Source organism: Liolophura sinensis, chromosome 9 (genome assembly GCF_032854445.1).
Source record: "Liolophura sinensis isolate JHLJ2023 chromosome 9, CUHK_Ljap_v2, whole genome shotgun sequence".
Lineage (NCBI taxonomy): Eukaryota > Metazoa > Mollusca > Polyplacophora > Chitonida > Chitonidae > Liolophura > Liolophura sinensis.
The window spans coordinates 20,801,306-20,815,178 of NC_088303.1; the positions used below are offsets into that span (position 1 = coordinate 20,801,306).

General features: G+C 39.9%; 2 protein-coding genes across 2 annotated transcripts; both read right to left on the minus strand.

Moving 5' to 3' along the window:
• Nucleotides 1-351: 351 nt before the first annotated feature.
• On the minus strand, nucleotides 352-7,685 carry LOC135475508 (uncharacterized). Its single transcript, XM_064755436.1, has 6 exons — nucleotides 7,502-7,685; nucleotides 4,651-4,877; nucleotides 4,095-4,227; nucleotides 3,452-3,527; nucleotides 2,426-2,547; nucleotides 352-1,457 (listed from the first exon to the last, which is right to left on the minus strand). Exons 1-6 carry the CDS (start codon nucleotides 7,641-7,643, stop codon nucleotides 1,408-1,410), a joined length of 750 nt encoding a protein of 249 aa, XP_064611506.1. The 5' UTR covers nucleotides 7,644-7,685; the 3' UTR covers nucleotides 352-1,407.
• Nucleotides 7,686-9,040: 1,355 nt separating this feature from the next.
• Nucleotides 9,041-9,805, minus strand: LOC135475686 (isatin hydrolase-like). Its single transcript, XM_064755617.1, has one exon. The coding sequence runs from the start codon at nucleotides 9,803-9,805 to the stop codon at nucleotides 9,041-9,043; it is 765 nt and encodes a 254-aa protein (XP_064611687.1).
• Between the last annotated feature and the right edge of the window lie 4,068 nt (nucleotides 9,806-13,873).

Here is a 13,873-nt window from a genome sequence, read left to right on the forward strand (position 1 = left end):
GCATACAGGAAATTAGAGTGCCAGAGTAAACCACCAACATAAGCCATGTACCTGACACGCCATCTCTCTTAAAAAGTCACAGCCATCCATCGAGAGGTGGATTCGATCGTGCAAACTCACACAGACAATATGAGCCAACAGGTGAAAAGCTGTGTAAAAACTCCGTTCAAAACACCTCCACATGGAGTTGTGATGTTCTGATCTCCAAGTTAGTAAAACTGAAGCATTGAAATGGGGCATATATCTAAAAAAAACTGGAATATAGCTAAACTATGGAAACAAACACTTCTTCATCCACAGAATTTCATGAAATTAACATTAAGATCAATCTCTGACGAAATAGATACTGTCACAAGTGGGAAACGATGCACAACACTATCATTCAGTGTTAGTTTGATTTAAGATTTTATTTCTGTGTCAATACAAGATCACTGTCATGATTGTACCATTTCTGTATCACACTGGATGTCTTAACTGTACCACTGTTCACCATAACAATGAAGCGAATCCTAATAAGGATGATACCAATAACTTTGATGAAGAGTGTGATCCACGGACTTCAACTCATATACTCCAATATCTAAGTCAACCTACTGTTTTCTCTTTCTCGTTTTCCATCTCAATGTCATAGCGGCAGTTGTAAAATCTCATTTCACACACTGAGATTGTTTTCCGATTGAACACTGAGATTGTTTTTCCCGTTACAAAGTTCCACTTTCAACAAGTCTGCAAATAGTGTCTTTAATTATACTCAAGATTGCATCTTAACTGTTTATTCCGTCATGGAAGATATTTGCCCTCCAACCATCAGTACAAACATGTGCTGTCAACATATCTATCCATCTTATCTGTTCTCCAGACATCTGTCACCTCCACATCTGTCCTCAGGCCCCAAGTCAAACACAGACCTACACATCCAGACATCTGTCATCTCCACATCTGTCCCCGGGCCCCAAGTCAAACACAGCCCTACACATCCAGACATCTGTCATCTCCACATCTGTCCCCAAGTCAAACACAGACCTACACATCCAGATATCTGTCATCTCCACATTTGTCCTCGGGGCCCCAAGTCAAACACAGACCTACACACCCAGACATCTGTCATCTCCACATCTGTCCCCGGGCCCCAAGTCAAACACAGACCTACACATCCAGACATCTGTCATCTCCACATCTGTCCCTGGGCCCCAAGTCAAACACAGACCTATACATCCAGACATCTGTCATCTCCACATCTGTCCTCGGGGCCCCAAGTCAAACACAGACCTACACATCCAGACATCTGTCATCTCCACATTTGTCCTCGGGGCTCCAAGTCAAACACAGACCTACACATCCAGACATCTATCATTCATCGATCATCCAAAAGTCTTTCAACCCAACAGCTGTCTTCAACCAGGGCTGTCACAGGAACCGAGCTTTCCTCTTTAGCTGTTTGGAAATCTTCTGTTTAGCTACCAAACAGATGTGAGAAATAAAATGTTATAACTTTATAAAAGAAACAACTCCATGTATATACTGTACAGGCTGATACAGTTACATATTCTGTGAAGCCCTCAAGCTGGCCAAATCAGCCAATATAATTTTTTGTCTTCAAAATCAAATGAAAAAGATGCATAAATCACACCGAAAGTTGCTCTTTCATATGCAAAAGGTTTGAGGAATTAGGGTAGTCATGTACGATTACAAAACTGCAGTTTTACATCTTAAACCCACATCTTCCACTGTACAGCCATCATGCAACGGTTACTTGAGTGAGTGAGTGAGTGAGTGCTTGGGGTTTAACGTCATACTTATTACTTTTTCAGTCATTTGCCGACGAATGGGTCTTTAGACTGTATGTAATGTGCCTCCTTTACATGCATGAAAGATTTCCACCACTCTTTTATCTAGTACTGCTTCACTGAGACGCTTTACAGAAGACAGGCAAGCTGCACTGCCCAAGCCATTATGCTGCTATGTGTCAACCAGTCGTTGCACTATCCCCTTGATGCTGGACTTCAAGCGAGGAAGTTCTTGGGTCAGACTGAGGCTTTCCTAGGGTCTTGCGTTTTTGGATTTCCTTTGCAGTTTTTGTTGTAGTAAGTTTCCAGAAATCAATGTAGGGTTGTGCTATTCAAATCTGAAATTACTGAGCACTTGATGTGTCTGTTGATGAATCCCTTGTATGGGGAAACAAGAGGGCCATCTAAAACAGGTCAGGGTCACCACCATAGATTTAGCCAGGGGTTTCTCAGTGTCTTTGAGAAGCTCTATTCTGAGAAAAATAATATTAGAGAGATAGGGAAAGTAAATCTATGGTCACCACCTCAATGAAGACTATGAGAAACAACCCTGTTTTAGGATGTCCTTCAGCAAGGCCAGTGAAAAAGAAAAGTAAGGTGTGGACCTTCAACAACAACTCACTAGAAGCAATACTCACTTGATTCTCGCTGTATCCTATTGCTGTATAGTGATTTTTGTCTGAATTCCTGAGCGGACTGTGCTAACGACATCTTCTTAGAAGACGCTTGTTTTTCTGTCATCACAGCAATTCCACTGAATCTAAAACAGCAAAAAAAAACCCTCAAAAAGCAAAGAAAAACTTCTATTTAAAAAAAAAACAATAAGATATGTTAATACTGTATTAACTGCTTTAATGCACTTTTCTGCCCAGCACACCCAAATATAAAAATCAGAATGCCACTTTGGTCAAAAAGTTTGGTCAGTTAGTTCAACCACGTTATAGTACTGGCCAACAGGTAAGTACAGGTCTTCTGGATGACCTGCCCAAGGAGAAGAGTTCTATGCAGCACTAACGCCCTTAACATCAATTGTTCAGTTTTATCTGGGATTTTCCTTCGACCATTAACTCACTCAATTTACTGTATTTAAAAAGTCTGGTTTTTTGAGTCAGTTATCGTTCCCATCCCATTGTCGTCTCGACGATGAAAGATGTTCAGATATGGTACTGTGTCCTAATTATGCAGTCTACCATGTAATTTCAGTTCTGCCGTACAGATCGTTGGGAATTACAAATACTTCTTAACTTTACTGACAGAAAGGAAGCTCATATTCGGTTTACTAGTCTTACATTTAACTTTCAATCTATCGTATTGTTTACATGTGCGATCCATGAGCAAACGTTGCATTGTGAGAAGCTTGCAATGCCTCAATTGCATGTTATCTCATTGGGCGGACAGTTAAGACCAGCAACAGATTTCCACTTAAAATTCTCGTAATTTATATTTTTCAGAATATATAGCCCCTTGAGGTTTAACCAGGAATCAAATGCAACTTATTTTTGTGTTCAGCTGAACCAACTCAAAAATTCTTGGCAGATGTAAAACGATTTTGTCACAATTGTGGTATGAAATAGATGGAAAACAGATACTGACTGTGACAATACTCAATGAACTGTAAAGGCCATGCAGCAAAAGTAAAAACAAGAAACAAGAGATACTTTTACCTGTCATATCCTAATGGAATGAAGTCTTCACTGATTTCAACTTCTTCCTCAACATCTGATCCACTTGGGCTATGACCTGTCCAATTCAGAATAAATTTCAGTACATCAGTTGTACACGCTTACAGCAGCAAGACTCCTTCCTTATTCTACTCTACCAAAAGAAGAAATATGGACTTATTTATGTTTTCATTTGATTTGTGTTTTATGTTGTACTCCAGAATGTTTTACTCATATGCCTAGGGAATTCAACGACCATTTGAAGGTTGCTAGCAGACTTTCCCCAGCACAACAGGAGAAGAAGCCAGACTTAAACCCGATCTCGTGCATGCGAGTCTCCTGAGTCTGTGCTGCGCTAGCACCCCAACCACTAAGCCACAATCCCCCAATCGATTTGTTGCCTTGGACACTCGACTTGTCTGTTCATGCTCTATGTGGTCAGAGTGTCTATTCTTTGCTGTCCATTTCGGGTTACTCTTCAGTTTGTAGATTTGTTTCATCTCACAAAGCAGCATCTGGTGAAAACCCCCATTACCAGACAGATTTAATAGGCCCCAGCCAAACTGGCAGCAGAGTGAACATTATCAACTACTATCAAAATGTTGAACGTCTTTATAAAACTGGCTGATTCTGAGACATGTCTAACCTCCTCGTGAACAGTCCAGGTTTCCCAGCCTTTCCTCTCCAGACACCCTGGGTACCTTTTCTATCTTACTTGGTATTTCAGCAAGAATTTCATCAGAGAGGCGTGCCTTGGCAAGAGCATCAAGTTTTCTTCTCTGAAACAATATACAATGTATATCTACGTTGACATGATTGAGGTATATTCTATCATTTGTCACTACCCTACCACAATACATGTAATAGGGACGCCAGCAGTCTCAGGGGAGATAATTCACAATAACATGTTGCAAATCTTCAGTTGTATCGAAAACGGACTTCTTATAGGCCAAGAGATTGGATGATCAAACTTACATGTCAAACTTACATTACACTGTTTAATATCAAACATAAATCTTGTTTTACACAAAAACAAAACAAGAAAGAAAAAAAAATTAACTACAAACCAATCACTGCTGGCCTCTCCCCTCTCTATCACAACATATCACACTTTCTAATTACCAAAAAAAACTGACTGTCCAAGACTAACAGTGATCTTTAACTGTGATCTGAGATTGTACATAATGGCAATTTACAGGTACCTTAGATTCTATATTCTTTTGGTTTAAAAGTCTTCTTTTCTCTTTCTTGTGCCTTTCCTCATCGTTAATTTGTTTCATGGCATCTCTGATTTTCTCTAGTGCACTTTCCTTGCTCTTTGCGAATGACACAGACTGTGGTGGAGCATCTTCATCACTGCTCTCATCGGCCACATCATCTCCCTCCTCATCACTGTGTTCATCAGCAGACAAGTCAGAGAGTTGATCATCTGTACAAACAATTATCAGTTCATTATTATGTGTACATGTATTTCAAATACTTACAAGATTCATTGAGAAATTTGTCCCTCGATCAGTGAAAAGCCATTTTTCTATCCAGAGACTACTTACCCATTGGGTTTTCTTTTTTTCTTGCCGATAAATGATCTGTTGGCTGTTGCAACTGATATGCATAGTAGATTTGCAAACTAAACAGCATAGGCAGATGAAAAGCATGTTTCACTGATCACCCTGGATTTTTATGGCTTTTATGATACATGTAGTAGCATTAATTTTTGAACACTTTTCCATAAGCTAGAATTTATAAATACATCTACTGCAAAATCTTTTTTATCGGTAAGATGAAATAACAGCTTTTAACTTCATTGGGTTGGAAAGTTTCCACGCATATTCTAACATTGTTGTCATTCAAGTGAAACATCACAAAGTAATAAAATCAAAATTTATTACTCGTATTCAAACTCTGTGATGTTACAATTTACTCTGTCTGCTTCTCAGTACGAGCGCCCTTTTATTGCTGAGGCTGTTCTATGTGATGTCAGGACCTACCTTTCTCTAAAATATATAGTGGCATTGCAACTTTTATACATGTAATTTGTAACTGCTTTCAAAACTTAAATTTGGTATCAACGCGAAACTTAAGCTCAATACAAAATGGAACATTTTAAAATCCATTCTAAAATGGAAGAGAGATGTGAATACACATGTACAACAATGGAACATCAACAATGGAACATCAACAATGGAACATCAACAATGGAACATACCCACTAACCCTACCCACCTTTCGTGTTATTGTGTTTTACATGTATGCAAAATCTGACCTCAACACATACATCCCTTTTTGATTTGAGTTCTATAAGTTATACTTGTATATACACAAGACAGTAAGTCATGAGTAATTAAAACTTTCACTGTTAATGATTGCTGGCGCTTGGAGCTACCAGTATGACATTTGCTATGCCAGTGTACTGAGCAGGCCAGCTAGAAAGATGTAACAAAAAACAAAAAGAAAATGATGAATTTCTGAATGCTTGTAAAAGTGAGCTCAGTAAATTCACACAAGACTACAAAAGGGAAGTAACCCTCCTTTGAACTGTGCAGTTAGCAAGAGTTACAGAGGGAAAAAACATATGAATGTATGAGAATAGTGAGAAACATTCGCCCCTGCAAACATAAACCTGCACAAATATGTCTCAATTTTATTCCTTTTAGCCTCACATTTATTTCCTAGCAGCCTGCTGGCCTTTATGATCACTGACAATGACCCATGTTAAAAAAGATCACATCTGTAATCATGGTAAAGGAGGCTGTAAACACTGTTACCTCCCCTGTCTGGAAGTCCCATTTCCACCACCTCAGTATAATTCATTTCAAAGCCAAAAACTGCTGCAATCTCACTGATGGTGATGTGAACTACTGGTGAAAAATCTGGATCACCTGTGTGGTCCCAACTCACTAAGCCAGCTTTGCTAAATTTTAAACAGAACTCTGGCACCACATCAATAAAAGTAAAGGGAATTTAGTATGGATCCATCGGAGTGAGCGAAAGTGGTTAAATGTAGGTCTAGGCAAACCACAAACTCTTGTTTTATCCGGAGATTGCAGAATATATGACACAAGAGAAATATATTCTCTGAAACTTAGATTATATTTGCAGGAAGCACTGGGCAGTTAATCACACCAGCATCTACCACTCAATGCCAATGGTGACAATGTAAAGTAAGTGCATACCCTGTTCCTGAGAGTATTTACAACGTGATTTTGTACACCACAACACATTTGCTGATGGTTGAGTCAGTCACACGGTTGAGCTTCTTTGGCAAGAGGATAATTAAACTTCAATGCCTTATTTGTTATCTCTGACAAATGCACCCACTACATGTCCAAACAGGGAAGAGCAGAATGAAAAATACAAATCGAAGACATTTACCCATTCAGCAACTGATCTAACGATGTACTAACATACCAAGCAGTAGAGAGCCACACTCAAACCTGGTAGAAATCAGACAGGATTAAGTTGCCTGTTCTTGCGTCAAAATTAAAACTTCCCCTGAGTGAGAAGACCTGTGAGGACTTGTCACGTCACATGACATTACAGGAGACTGCATGGTTATGTCGGCTTTGGCAGTGAAAACACATGGATTTACTGTATACATTGACTGAGAGCTAGAAAACGAAAACGCAGAAATGCTCACAAAGGTTTGATCCCATCGTTGACATATAAATATACCACACCAGTGCTTGTTATCATGTATTTCTGAAGCTTTCTGGCACGAAGCAAGTTTTGCTCCTTCCAAAACCAGTGATTTCATCTGAGAAATTGGTGAAGCTGACCTGCTCGGTACATTATTTTGTTCAATCAGATGCCAGCTTCACTAGTGGATTATGCTTTCTGAAGGATTGAAAGGGGAGATTTTATCTGTTTATGTGCCTGTAATAATTCCTGTTTATAATATTCCATAAATGTAAGCCTTTCGTCATCGATGGTCAAACAAAAACATTTAAAACAGCACGTCAGAGCAATCTTGGATTGAAAGTAAAAGGGGAGGTACCACACTATCTGTATCACAAACGTACACGTTGTTGTTGTTGCCAGATAGGTTTCTCGTACCTGATTCAGACACGTTCCCATTATCGTCATTTTCGTCACCGGACATTCTGTTTGACCTTACATTCCCATACTTCAGATCTGTCTGAAACTCTTCTGTCTCTGGCTCTTTCCCACTGTAACTTCTTCCACCCATCCGTGGCATTTCGTTTTTTCCACACGTGCCCTGTAATAAACCGACAGAGGAGATGTCCAGTGCAAGGGGGACAACTCTGACAGAGTTACGATTATTACCTCGAGGACCACAATTTGTCGGTCTCTTTCTCCGACAAAATGGAAACCAGTAGATCGAGTGTAGCTAAACCCATGACGTTAACATTTGCCGAACCCCCCTGACGTAAAGCCGAGCCAGCAGAAGGTGGATGCGAGCATGCGACATCAGTAAGACAGGAGCCGATCAGCTTGAGCCTAATGGGAAAGCGTCCTATTATGGCAGATATAATGGTACGTGTACAGTACAGGCCTACATGATTGCTGCATATTAAATAATCACTCACAACAATGTAAACGTAAATAATTTATTGATTTATTTATTTAATTGGTGTTTTACGCCGTACTCAGGAATATTTCACTTATACCACGGCGACCAGCATTACGGTGGGTTAGCGCGTTAACCAACCGAGTAAACGTAAATAAGCTTCGCTCTTAAGGCCTACATGTCAAATGGAAACATACAGCTAATATATACAGTATATACTTAGTCTGCATTGGCATGTTTCCATCAGTGTAAGAGAAGTACATGTACGGATAAATGTAGAAGGATAAATGGACAAGGATAAATGTATGTCATAGTCACCTATTTACGGTTATCACAAACAAGTGTAAACTTTCAAATGAATTGTTACATATTGTATACATATTTCATTAAACATATACATGCAAGCAGCTGATATAGTACCTTGTCATGTTAATACCGAGCATTCCCAGATTAACCATGCCTGGAAAACGGGCTGGTATGTAGTAACAGGCAGTGCTCTAAGTGATCAATTATCTATCTGAGAGTTTACAAATCATTCCAATTAGTAGATTTTCGATACTAATATTAATATTAGACATTAATCACTTGCGAACAGAAAGCTTCAATAAGCAACACATGCAGCTATTGTCAACCATTCATTGGCCATGGGAAGGAAACAATGTTTCAATAAAGAAAAAACTCCATGGTGTTAAAATATTGTGCTTTTAATTTGTCTATATAATGTTGTGTGAGCTGAGACCGACACCTGTCGCATGAATTGGGGTGGAAAACGTATGTGGATATAGACTAAACGACACCAACGCCTTTCATTCCTCTAGCCCAGCTGTATATTCCGGGTCAGCTGTATATAACTAATAGGCCTATTCACAACATATACTGTCTCCTAGAACCTGCATCCGCATTTGATGGTGTACTATTTGGCAGACGTGAATACACTTGTCGAATAGTTCTAGTTACCAAACTAGGAAACTTGTTCAACAGGTCATGATCGCTGCACTACTGACAGGTCACAACCGCTTTAGAAGTTTAGCTTTTGTACGTACAGTCACCATTAGCTTGATTATTTAATTTACGCCCATGCACGTAATTAAGCCTTGCGTAAATATGAAAAAGCAGATAGACACAGCGACTGACAAACAACGTTTGTCGGGTAGAAACTGGCTTCCAGCTGATATGTCTGCACTTGCGCTGTGACAGTATCTCAGGTCGGTGGTCAAATGAAAATGATCTCGCTGTTTCTCGCGATGCTCGTGTAAAATGGCGAAAATTCGAAGCGGAGCGCCACTTCCACCTTCGATTTTCATCGGAATGGCTAAAATCTTGCAGCCACTAGGAGGCAGCTGATCTAAGTTAGCCACGTTCTGAAACACGGGCACGCCGGCTTTGGCAAAAATTCGATGAACCGAGTAGTTTTTATTTTGACCAAAGTCAACAGAAGGCGTGTCTACCGCTATGGCAACCACTTGGGGTCTGTTTTCGACCAACCAACTGGCAGCATTTGGATGGACCCCGGGATAATGGAAAGCGGACGGATCGCTGTGGTTGGGCGTTCCTAGGATACGCGTCGCATTGGGCCAGTATCGACCCCAGCCTGTGTTAACCGCCAGAATGGAGTTATCCTGGATTTGTCCGTTCCAGGCCTCCCAGCCTGTGATATCTGGGATTTGCAGTTGTGTGTCTGGGTCCAAATGAGCCGACAGGGACAGGTCAATGACCACAGCGGTGCCCATCAGTCGTTCTAAAGACACCTGGTCGACTGTCTTACCGCCTGGGTCGACGTGAGAGGGAGCGTCCATGTGAGTGCCACCATGCTCGGACACCCACAGCATCTTTTTTGATGACCTACAAATAAACAAATAAACTATGACTTTGTTTTGTGCTAAATTAAGTAATGAATGAATAAATGCTTGGAGTTTTATGACACCAGACATGACACCCCACCAAGTTACATTATATTGACAATGGGCCAACCAGTCCTGTTTTGTGGTTCTAACCTCTCAGTTCTGAGCGTCAAGCGAGGCAGCAACAAGTACCATTTTTAAAGTCTTTGGTATGACTCCACTTGTGTTTGATCGAGGTGACGCTCTAACCATTGGGCCACAAAAGCGGTGCTAAATTAAATTGGATGTTTCGTAATCGTACAGAATGGAATGATTTATGGATGACAGCCTATAACTGGAACATATCACATGTGCATATCGCGCCTTTGTGCTTTGTTTTCAAAGAAAACCCTACATACTTATATTGTTCTCGTATTCCAATGCGTTTAGGGTTGAAAGCGAAGGAGGCAGATAACATGAGGAAAAACATAGATATTATAAGTTTTTGGTGAGGGTTGTATCAGAATACACTCCGTAATTGGTTACAAATTAATAAACAGACTCTACCTGATTATCCTTTAGGTTCCTGACATAACCAAGGATCCTATAAAATTATGCATTGGAAATTTTACTCGGTTAGAAAAATTCTAAATGCGACCATTGACCTCATTCAAACTTTTTGGCCGGGTAATTGCTGTGCTAATCACACGTATGTACCTTACTTTGGCACAGAAACAACATTAATGCTGAAGACAAGACAGGGATATTTACAAACCATATTCTACCAGCATTATGTCCCATTCTTTTCACTAACCTGGTTATTTGGCCTACAGTGTCATCTGGCGGCTTGTACTGGTTTTCCGATTGGATTGTATGAGTGAGGTCGACCACATGACGACCATGCGCAAGAGTTGATGGAAGGGCAATAAGTAGCCATAGAGATAAGATTGAACATTCCATCTGAAAAATATATTTGCTGTATAAGTAACTAAAATAAATAAATATACCGCTCATAGGAGATTATGGCATATTTTATGTATAAGAGTGAATATAGTGCTACTACGTGTTGACCACAAGAGATTAGATGATCTTCCGATTAGTAAAGGCTGCAACTGCTGTATATAGGTCTAAAATGTTTACAAATTCGATCTCCCAGAAACGGTACAGTTTGTTCCACATAAATTATTGTCATTAGAAGCGCTTACTGTGTTTCTTTCGCAAAAGAGAAGAAAGACTTCCTACGGGAAGTTTCTTTTAGCTGTGCGATTTATGCTGTTATCATACTTGTGATGGGTGGAGCATTTCCCGCCTATATATCCACAGGTCTTCTCTTCATTGTAAATCTACATCGCGTTTCTCTCTAGGGTGCGTAAATATTCGTAAAAGGACTGTGAAGTCAAATTGGGAAACATTCTCGGAAGTTTTAAACTGTGGTTTAACAACTCGGTCAGGACATCTGTAACATAACTTTGCTCATGCTTCAAATTTTAATCATCTCGGTGAAAACTTAACGTATATGGCATTTCAAAAGTTTTGATGATCTGTAACATTCTCAATGACCATGGGCCTACCCATACACGTATATAACTAGGTTTTAACAATGACAAGTTACCCTTATAAAAAAGAAACCTCGTTTCTGCGGGTGATCGCTAACACGATTAGTTAAATCTCCCGCCAAGACCCGAGCGAAGAGACCGGTTAAGCAGTAGACAACAGTTTTCGTCACGTGCGAACCACCATAATCACACTATGAATCTCGTTTGTCGTGAGACAGTGAAACTAACGCTTCCTAGATTAAGATACTTTCGCTGTTCTTTCATGTTGGGTTGTGGTACGATAAACACTGCCTAGTCACGCGTATTCGTCTTGTATTATGGAGACGTACATCATTCAATATAAGCTCATTCCTTGTGCGCATTTAGTTCTTGAATGAATAATGTATTCAAGTAGGTCATATATTCCAGCATTACACGTAAATAAAACATGACTGACAGAAGTAAATTTACCTTTACAGAATGGATGTGTATACCAAATTACCAAACAGTAGATAACCTTATTTTTCACCGTGTATATAGTAGAATTGCCCAAATTTGGTTTTAATAGTGATCCTATTTGTTTGACTAAGGTAACTGCTGCCAGGCTGACCAGGTAGGGGTCACAGAAACCACAGGTACAACCAAGGCTTGTATAACAGAAAGCCTCCGTAACGAACCGGAAAGACTAAATAATACAGAAAGGGTCTGCGACAGAAAGTAATGTGTGACAGCACCGACTACAGGAAACGCCTATGACAGAAAGTAATGTGTGAGAGCACCCACTACAGGAAACGCCTATGACAGAAAGTAATGTGTGACAGAACCGATTATAGGAAACGCCAATGACAGAAAGTAATGTGTGAGAGCACCGACTACAGGAAACGTCTGTGACAGAAAGTAATGTGTGCGAGCACCCACTACAGGAAACGCCTATGACAGAAAGTAATGTGTGAGAGCACCGACTACGCGAAACGCCTATGACAGAAAGTAATGTGTGACAGAACCGATTATAGGAAACGTCTGTGACAGAAAGTAATGTGTGCGAGCACCGACTACAGGAAACGCCTATGACAGAAAGTAATGTGTGAAAGCACCGACTACAGGAAACGCCTATGACAGAAAGTAATGTGTGAGAGCACCGACTACAGGAAACGCCTGTGACAGAAAGTAATGTGTGAGAGCACCGACTACAGGAAACGCCTATGACAGAGAGTAATGTGTGAAAGCACCGAAAACAGGTCGATTATATCGAATAATCTTATGTTACTAAAGCAAGGTTGGGTGAGGATGCGTGGGAAAATCTTATGATACAGAGCCTTAGAATGATTATGGCAGGGAAAATGACTCTATTGGTAAATCTTATGTTCCAGAGGAGAGTCTGAGCTGCATGCTTTTATATAACAGAAAGTTATTATATCGACAGATTTTTATGTTAAAGAAGCAATCTTAAGCCTTAGGATGCTTATATAACAGAAAAAAATTATATCTGTAAATCCTAAGTCACCGCGGCGAGCCTAGGATGCTTATATAACACAAAACTATTATATCTGTAGATCCTATGTCACAGCGGCGAGCCTAGAATGCTTATATAACAGAAAGCTATTATATCTGTAAATCCTATGTCACAGCGGCGAGCCTAGGATGCTTATATAACAGAAAGCTATTATATCTGTAAATCCTATGTCACAGCGGCGAGCCTTGGATGCTTATATAACAGAAAGCTATTATATCTGTAAATCCTATGTCACAGCGGCGAGCTTTGGATGCTTATATAGCAGAAAGCTATTATATCTGTAAATCCTATGTCACAAAGGCGAGCCTAGGATGCTTATAGAACAGAAAACTATTATATCTGTAAATCCTATGTTACAGCGGCGAGCCTGGGATGCTTATATAAAATAAAGCTATTATATTTGTAAATCCTATGTCACAGCGGCGAGCCTTGGATGCTTATATAACAGAAAGCTATTATATTTGTAAATCCTATGTCACAGCGGCGAGCCTTGGATGCTTATATAACAGAAAACTATTATATCTGTAAATCCTATGTCACAGCGGCGAGCCTGGGATGCTTATATAACAGAAAGCTATTATATCTGTAAATCCTATGTCACAGCGGTGAGTCTAGGATGCTTATATATCAGAAAGCTATTATATCTGTAAATCCTATGTCACAGCGGCGAGCCTTGGATGCTTATATAACAGAAAGCTATTACATCCGTGAATCCTATGTCACAGCGGCGAGCCTTGGATGCTTATATATCAGAAAACTATTATATCTGTAAATCCTGTGTAACAGCGGCGAGCCTAGGATGCTTATATATCAGAAAGCTATTATATCTGTAAATCCTATGTCACAGCGGCGAGCTTTGGATGCTTATATAACAGAAAGCTATTATATCTGTAAATCCTATGTCACAGCGGCGAGCCTTGGATGGTTATACAACAGAAAGCTATTATATCTGTAAATCCTATGTCACAGCGGCGAGCCTTGGATGCTTATATAACAGAAAGCTATTATATCTGTAAATCCTATGTCACA

Bases quoted from the DNA above. Each gene is read 5' to 3' on its own strand.
- LOC135475508 (XM_064755436.1), bottom strand. From the start codon at position 7,643: ATGCCACGGATGGGTGGAAGAAGTTACAGTGGGAAAGAGCCAGAGACA. The intron at 4,878-7,501 runs GTACGAGAAACC...TTGTTTGTACAG, and splicing joins TGGGAACGTGTCTGAATCAG to ATGATCAACTCTCTGACTTG. The intron at 1,458-2,425 runs GTGAGTATTGCT...TCTGTTTGGTAG, and splicing joins TAGGATACAGCGAGAATCAA to CTAAACAGAAGATTTCCAAA.
- LOC135475686 (XM_064755617.1), bottom strand. From the start codon at position 9,805: ATGCTGTGGGTGTCCGAGCATGGTGGCACTCACATGGACGCTCCCTCT.